The sequence below is a fragment of the Cucumis melo genome, chromosome 9 (assembly GCF_025177605.1).
Source record: "Cucumis melo cultivar AY chromosome 9, USDA_Cmelo_AY_1.0, whole genome shotgun sequence".
NCBI classification, from domain to species: domain Eukaryota; kingdom Viridiplantae; phylum Streptophyta; class Magnoliopsida; order Cucurbitales; family Cucurbitaceae; genus Cucumis; species Cucumis melo.
The window spans coordinates 22,327,471-22,336,229 of NC_066865.1; the positions used below are offsets into that span (position 1 = coordinate 22,327,471).

Genomic DNA, 8,759 nt, shown 5'->3' on the forward strand with positions numbered 1-8,759 from the left:
GATGAATACAAAGACATGTTTATAACAATCTATTAAGGGTTATTGTGTGACCAATCACTTATTAGAACCTATTGAGAGATATAATATTGCTTACCAGGCTTTACCAATCTACTTTGGTGCCTAGTAACTTCTATTAAGGAAAATAGATCTTTTTACTTTATTTTATTGGACTATTTAAGTATTTAGTGAGATAATTCGGACAAAAAAATTGTGTCAATTGAAAACTAGTGAACCCTATCAATGATTCCTCATGCCATTTTGATAGCCAAGATGTCACGTGTCTACACTCTCTTGCTTAGATACATTTATGGGATCTAAGGGTGGTGGAGAGCTAATACCATGACTCCTTTATAGTAGATTATGATATTTCTTTTATGTTATTGTTGCTTATGAAATTGGCAATGTGTTACTCACGACGGAAGAGTGTATGTTTCATCTCCAATTGACATGAAATTTAATATACTTGTGTATCTCATTACTATGCATCTAACTCTAGAGCCACCTATTAAAACTCTTTGATAAATCTCAAATTTCAATGTCATGGCCCGAGGTCCCTCCCCTGCACTAAGGTTGTTATTAACACCACTAATAACATCTATTATTATTTTTATTTGTTGCTCAATTTGACTTGTTTGTCATCGTCTTTCTTGATCACATCATGACACTTCCCTGTATTTGCGTGATGTGGCAAAACTTTATTGTTGCCATTTTTACATTACTTGTACTCGTGGGGTCAACTTTTCCTATTTTAGTATGATCAAGACACCTAGTACATATGCTTGAATAAGATTATTTAGGTCATTCCTGCCGATAATGTTGCGAGCAAAAGGTATAAATAAGTTTTAAAAAGTGAGGCAAATTTCATTTTGGGATCAAATTTTAGGCCAAACATACAATTATATCTCATCAATTATGATTTTTTTTGTGTCGTTTGACCCAAAATTGGAAAATGGAGATGTTTAACCTTTTGTTTATATCACTCCCTCCCACACATGTTCATCCTCCCATAAATGTGTTCGAGCTCAAGTCCAGAAGGTTATTCTCTAATATGATACGTTGTTTCTTGTACTCACCAAGCTTAAAAAAGGTGTTGGCGTGCAATTGGTTTGTGTTATTTCAAATGTCATTCTTCATTTTTTTCTCCAAAATATAACTCAAACAATATTTCTATCACGGAAATCAGATCATCGATACAAAAACCTCCATGAATATAAAGATGTGCGTACATAACCATATAGTTTACTTCATTTTTCTTCAAACTTAAAAGTCAGGATTTAATTCCAACAAACATAAGAAAGGTTTGATATAATTTAACCCTTAATTATTAATTATTATTGATTAATATCCAATCCTAATTTTAGTTGAAAATTATATTTAGTTTTATCAATTCAAGTGCTTAACTATTCAACTAATTTTCGATAACATCTTTCTCGATTGTCGCAATTAACCTCTGTTTTAGTTTTATTTCGTCACTAATGTCCAATTCTACCGTTAAGATGCTTGAAACCTATACAACAATACCAAATTAAACAAAATAAGATAGTACATTTCCGGTTCTTCCAATATTTTACCAAAACAAACACAACTCAACCAAACACACAAAAATGTTATTAGTTACGAAATTTGTAAGTCAGAATCTTTTATATTAATTAAGAAAAGGTATACTAACTTTAATTAATTAGTTGCAGTGATTTAAAGAATGGGTTAAAGTTGAGTTATATCATCTGGAGATTGAGAGCTTTCCACTTTCCTAATTGTTCTTTTATAATGATGTTTTCATCAAATGCTATAATTTATTTAATTGGAATACTTTTTAACTTTTTTTTTGATTCTTATTTTAAACATTAGAATATGTATTTATTTATTTGAAATTAACATGTTCCACATTTTAGATACCATTACTATATGATTAATTTAACACAAATCAAAGTCTAACCCACGTATGTAAAATATTACAAATGTATTTAATTTCTATGTTGTGTTTTGGGGGAAAAATATTGGATTATATGCTTAAGATCTAATTTTTGGAAAAGAGGAAAACGACAAAGAAATAAAAATTTAACGTTATCTTTCCATGTAAATTTTTTCCAATCAATCTATAAGTTTTGTTTTATCTCAAAAGATAATCTAAAATATTTATGTTGTTATTTTTTTTTTTTAAGGATGTCAATGATTTAGTAATTGTTACATTTTTGCGTCATGTATGATGCATATATACACATGAATTTTGAAGAAGAATATAAAATTTATCCACCCTTTTATTATTCCTATTAATGTTGACTTCTTTCCCTTTTAAAATCTAAAAAAAGGGTTTAAACAACTATTTCTTTTAATTGTTTTTTTTATTCAACCTATCTTCAAAAGTTGATTACTATGCTTATTTAAATATTATTCCTGCCGTCGATTTCTTTTAACACATAAACAATTTTAAAAGCATAAAAGAATTAAAAGTTACTATCAATAATATAATAAAATTTATATTCTTTTTAATAACTCAATCATAAAAAAACTTTAAAGTTAAGCGTGTTTATTACATCTAAAAGAATTTTCTAGAAAGCACGTGAGTAAGAACAAGACAAATTGAAGGAGTAATTTATTCAATTTTGGACTTGTTAAAATACATTTAAATTAAACATAGAAAATTTTAAGAGATGTTTTCAAAAAATTGACAAATTATTTACGTTCAATATAACAAAACTCTAAAAAGAAAAATTTGTACTCCCGATTTTAAAATATTTTATCAAAATATTCTATTTTTTACTACTTTGAAGGTAATAATAATAATAATTAAAGCTCAACGTAGGAGAAGTTGTTTAATAATATTTGTACCTTTTTTATTTGCTCATAAATTTAAGCTTTTAAATAATAATGACAATCTAATAATAATAATAATAATAAAAGTCAGATAAATGGTTTTAAAAATAAGAAAAATTATTGAACACCGAACCAACGCCACCATGAAGGCTTCACTCTCTTTTTATCTGTAATTCAATCAAAGCTCGATTCTCGCAAATTTTCTCGCCCAAAAGCCATTTCCTTTTTTGTTTTGGGACAATTGGGTCCGTTTTTTTTTTTTCTTTTACTCTCAGCTGGATTCCCACCTCGATTGATTTCTCTCAACTCTCTCTTAGGTTTGTTCTTTTTCTCTCCACGATCCTTGATTATATTTGTTAGTTCTTCTCTCAATTCAATCATCTACTTCTCAATCTGTCTGCTGAATTTCTTTTTCCTTATTTGGTCGGTTGTTTCTTGTCGTCTGATGATTTAATGTTTGAATTTGATTCCCTGAGTTTAATTTCTTTTTCTTGTGGTTCGTTGATTGGGAAAGTTGTAAGAGTTTGTTGGGGCTGTCGAGTTTACCGGACTGGTGGAATTCTAGGTGGTTTTAATTGATAAGTGTGCTATTCTGTTGGTCACGATTATGTTTTTACCGTTAATTATGGCGATTTTTAGATTTTTATCTGTTGGGTTTTGATTGTTTTGTTCTTATTTTCCGCTTTCCCAGTTTCCCCAACTTTCTAAAATTCTGGGGTTGCTTTTTATTTTTATTTTTAAATTAAAATTTTGAGGAGTTTGACGTTCGTGGATTGTAGTTTCAAGACTGATGGCTAAGAGTTACTTCAAGCAAGAGCATGATCTTGGTAGTCTTCTTCTCTATGTTTCCAAAATGCTTTTCTTTTTTCCCTTTGGTATTATATTAAATTCATTTTGTAAGATAAGAACTGATGAGTTTTCCATGTTTGTTTTACTAGAGAAAAGAAAAGCAGAGGCTGCAAGGATTAGGGAGAAATATCCCGATAGAATTCCTGTAAGAAATGAATTTATTTTGTTACCGTGATTTGATTTGCTATTGGTTATTATCAACTTGATATTCAGAATCTCAGAATTTGTTTTGCCAAAGCGTTGATGTTATTGTTCTTTTTAACTTCCTCTGATTAATTAATGAGTCGAATTTGTTGTGAATTTCCTTATCATCCATTGTCAGTATCCTTTTTCTTTCGTATGCATTTGGTAAGGAATGGTTGACAAGAAACTATCAGTTATTGATGATGTTGTCTTTGATTTCTTTCCGGACACAGGGGTGATGATTATGTTGTTACTGATTCGATTTAGCAGGGGGTTGTTTATAAGAAGTAGCGAGGAAGTGTGTTTTAAGAATAAAATGTCTCAAAATGAAGGCTGTTCATCTGTTGTATTTTTGTTTGCGCACGTGTTTCAGCATTTCATCAGTTACTGCTTGGTTATATAATCATGTTCTTATTGTTTCAAGGTTATTGTGGAGAAGGCAGAGAGAAGTGACATCCCTAGCATTGATAAGAAGAAGTAAGAATTACCAACATTCATTTTGTAGTTGTCTGCTGTATTTATCTTTTCTTTTTTGTTATATCAAGTTGGAGTAAACTTTGAAGAAATATCTTTTGGGGGAAGTATTCTGTGTTCAACTCGTTTTCATCAAAGGAAACATAGCTACTGGTAGCCGGTAATCGAATTTTCTTGCTTCTATGTTAGAATGTATGTTCATTGACTGACTGCTTTTTATTAGTTTTTTTTCTTTTTGTCTTTTGATTGATGTTCGATGGGCTGAATACGCGACCACAGGCATACACTGCAGCCTTACTGGACTGCTCTTTTTCATCTCTTTGAAAGTGGCCTTTATTTAACTTTTAAAATTATTTTCCTGTTTTCTTCACATAGTTCTGTTGTCTATTTGCTTTATGCATACAATTCCTTTCAAAACCACGAAGGGGAGAATGACCAATTGACAATCCTTCACCTCTTTCTCTTTCTGTACCTAAGATTTTGATGTAATGACCGCAGATACCTAGTTCCTGCAGACCTTACCGTGGGACAGTTTGTTTATGTCATCCGTAAAAGGATTAAATTGAGCCCGGAGAAAGCGATCTTTATCTTTGTGGACAATGTCCTCCCTCCTACAGGTACAACCTTTTCTTCTATAACATATTGGAGGATATGTCTAGGACCACTTTTGAAAATGAAAGGCCATCTCATAAACAAGTTCATTTAACAGATTTCGATAACGGTCACTTTAATAATGTTGATTATGATGTACCACGTTCTCCACACATCAATAATGTTGATTATGATCTATCATAAACTCCACACAGTTACATTTTCCCGCCAGTTTTGACATAATGGGTACACATAGCACCCTCAAATAACAATTATATCAAATATAACAGAAAATATAATGAGAGGTCATGTTCAAAATTTAGAGAACTATATCGATTTCATATCCAAGAATCAAGACCTATATAACTTGTTGTATCCAACTTTCCTAAACAAACCACTTATTTTTTTCCTTCTTAAGGAGCAATCATGTCTGCAATATATGAAGAGAAGAAGGATGAAGATGGATTTCTCTATGTTACTTACAGTGGAGAGAACACATTCGGGTGGTAGCTGGCTTGTGTGATAGACCTGATTGTTCTTAGTTTTTCGCTTCATTGCTATTGTCGCCAGCATCGTTGTCACCGTGTTCCACTGTCCTCTCTGCCTCATCCTTTTGCTGCTCCTTGTTCTTCCAGTTCAAGGATTTGGGCAAGTGATGCATTCTGTACAGCTCTATATAATGAATAAAAATTGTGAAAAACATTTCCGCACCAAAAAGTTCTTGCTTCAAATATTGCCTTTATAATTCCTTTTGCCCCTAATTTTTTGTGGGGGTTTTTCTTCTGTTTATATGCTTGTAAAGATAAAATCTCGTACAGAAAACCCTTTTCTTCTCATTAGAAAGATATTCCATCTACTCTTATAATAACCCCCCTAATACAATTCTCATTACTATTTCTTTTATTTACAATTTTAGTCTGTTTTGAACATCTTTATCTTTCTCTAACCTTCAACTATTTCCCTCAACTTATATTCACTTCTATGTTTATGTTTATGACTTTATTCACGTAGAGGTGAATTGGTAAAAAAAATGTGGAATGATGTCATGCTAAAAATAATGTAATATGCTTAAAATATCATTAAACTATTACTAATTTGGATTTGATATTAATGAAAAGAAATGTGTGAACATATCAATTAATTTTTTTGTCGATTTATTTATTATTCATTGTGAAGTGAACTTCCCAGCCCATGGTTTCAAAGCTCAAAACCTTCAACTTAGTATTCCATCTTTGGTTTGGTTGAATGGAAAACCTTATCTCTCCACAAATTAACTTTTTCAAACTTCCTCATGCTTTGCTTGGGATTTCCCACTCTCATCACATGTTTTTCTTTTTTCTCTGCCCCTCCTTTTCATGCACCTTCTCCCATTGATTAAGGTTTTTGTTGGTAATCTTTTTAGAAAATCAACTAATCTTTTTTTTTTTTTCATTTCTCATTTGCATCTTCAATTTTTAGCTCAATTCTAAAAACAAAAATTAATTTTTGAAAATTACTTTTTTTTTTAGTTTTCTAAATTTGGCTTGGTTTTTTAAATTATTGGTGGAAAATAAATAATAAAGAAAGAATTTTGGAAGTGAGAAGCAGTCCTATTGACTTAATTTTCAAAAACCAAAAATAGAAAATAATTAAATAATTCTCGAAGGATTCGGTTTTCTTAAATTACATCCCAAACTTTTATTAGTTTTGTTAATTAAATTAATTTTCATTAAAAAAATCATGATGAGGGTAGATTAAGATTTTTCTTTACTATATGTTTATGTTAGAATTTTTTTTAACAATGTTGTTTTAAAAAATAATGTCAGACGGTGACCGCGACTTCTCTAAGGTTCAAGACTTCAGTAAGCTGAAGTCAGGGACCATGACTTCCTTTAGTTGACTAAAAACAATGTCAAAAATGGGGTAGGAGGAAAAATATTGACAAAATTAGGGTTGAGCTATCGAACATTTTTATCAATATGAACTAACTCAACTCTATTTTTGTCAATATTTTCTCACCTACATCATTTTTGACATTATTTTTAAAAGAAACTATTATTAAAAAATAAAAAGTTCTTCAAGTTAATATATACACACACACTAACCGAGCACCATATTATTGAAACTTACAAACTTTTAAGTTTAAAGTTTAAATTACAAGGCATAGGATTTTAAAAGAATTATTAAAGAAACAAAAACTTGATTGTTAAAATTGGGACACAGATCTGAAATCCCTCTTTCTCTCTCCATCTCCATAATAATATGTTCAAAATTATTTGTTAATGTATGATACTATGAGAATGATCGAACATATAAGCATAATGTATTATACATCTCATGAAGTTAGAGGTTTGTTCGATGATATATACTTAAATTTGCCTTCACTCATACTATACTCGTTTAAGTTTTTGGATCTATTGATGATAATATATATCTTCTGTGTTCTCTCTTCATTTAATATAGATGATAAACTTTTGGATTAATTGATGATTTAAGAAGATTATATTCGATCCTCATATTTTTATATTTATTAAAGTAATCAGGAGAGATCTAATTTTACTTTACAAAATTAGTTAACTATTTATTTTATTATCACCATGTTACATACATCTTATTCTTTTAGGGAACAAATGAGACTTAAATATTTTCACCTCAAGAGTGATAGGAGCGTTTCGAGTCAATGAATGAAGTTTTGTTGTAGAGTACTCTTTAGTGTAAGAAGTCAGCAAGTCATGAACTAAATATCCTTAATGGCGACACTTTATATGGTTTAAAGAACTTGGTCCAAACGTGGAGTGAAGGTTCACTTCCTCAACTCTTGCTAGCTCCTTGAGCTAAACATGCCCTGGATGTCTTATACGTTTATCTATTTACTCATGTAAGTCGCTATATATATACCTAATACTGTCATTTGTGTGACGTTAAAGGACGTAGGTATAACATTAGTTTATCTATGCTTACATCAACCACTCTATATACCTAATATTGTATAAATAATAATTTTCACAATTAACTCAACTTGTGAGTCAGTAAATTTCAACTATCATTTTTTAAACTCTCTCGTATATATTTTAAGAGTTAGTTTTTTTCCTAATCAATTTAAAATAAAATCAACTCGTTAAAATATACGTTCTCGATCTTAAAAACCTTAAGAAAGGATCTAAAATAGTTTATTTTTCTAATTAACGTATGTAATTAAAAATTTTTAAATAGGAAGAGTTGAAACTCAAATAATATTTCTCTACTAATTCGAATATGACTTATTAGTTATTCACATCAAATTGTAGGTTTTTCAAATTTCTCTCAATTAACTTAGCTACAATCGAACTCTAACTCGAGATCAAATTTTGTTCATACCTTTAGGGTGTACTAAAAAAACCGATCAATCTTGTTCAATTAATGGTTTAGGTTGAGTTATCAACTTGTTTTGAGATACAACTATACATGTGTATATATATATATTAATTTTAGTTTTATTTAATTTTGCTAACCTTTTGAATACTTTATTCTCAAACTACTCCTAAACACAGTATTGAAATGGAAAGTTTCATTGTATAAATTGAAAAAGAGTTTCCTAATCTTATTTTATTATATAAAAGTAATTAAATCCAAATTGCATATATTAACATTCTGACTCCATAGAATTTTTTTTAAAATAAATGATTGAGGTTATTCAAACCAACTCAACCTAACTCACAAGATTTACGATTGAATCGAGTTAAAAAGGTAAGGCTATGCGGAGCTAAAAGAACTCCAAACTTCCAAAATAAAAGAAAATGAAAAGGGCCAAAAATAGGGAAGTGGGACCCACCACACACCAATGAAATGAATAAAACAGAAACTGTCAACCCCCAAAGAATATTGACCGT

The 8,759-nt window shown here is 29.9% G+C and overlaps 1 protein-coding gene across 1 annotated transcript; it reads left to right on the top strand.

Moving 5' to 3' along the window:
* Positions 1-2,890: 2,890 nt before the first annotated feature.
* Positions 2,891-5,821, top strand: LOC103482618 (autophagy-related protein 8f). Its single transcript, XM_008438876.3, has 6 exons — positions 2,891-3,131; positions 3,594-3,641; positions 3,753-3,808; positions 4,271-4,323; positions 4,819-4,937; positions 5,330-5,821. Exons 2-6 carry the CDS (start codon positions 3,605-3,607, stop codon positions 5,419-5,421), a joined length of 357 nt encoding a protein of 118 aa, XP_008437098.1. The 5' UTR covers positions 2,891-3,131; positions 3,594-3,604; the 3' UTR covers positions 5,422-5,821.
* The last annotated feature ends 2,938 nt before the right edge of the window (positions 5,822-8,759 follow it).

Bases quoted from the DNA above. Each gene is read 5' to 3' on its own strand.
- LOC103482618 (XM_008438876.3), top strand. From the start codon at position 3,605: ATGGCTAAGAGTTACTTCAAGCAAGAGCATGATCTTG. The intron at 3,642-3,752 runs GTAGTCTTCTTC...TTGTTTTACTAG, and splicing joins CAAGCAAGAGCATGATCTTG to AGAAAAGAAAAGCAGAGGCT. The intron at 3,809-4,270 runs GTAAGAAATGAA...TATTGTTTCAAG, and splicing joins AATATCCCGATAGAATTCCT to GTTATTGTGGAGAAGGCAGA.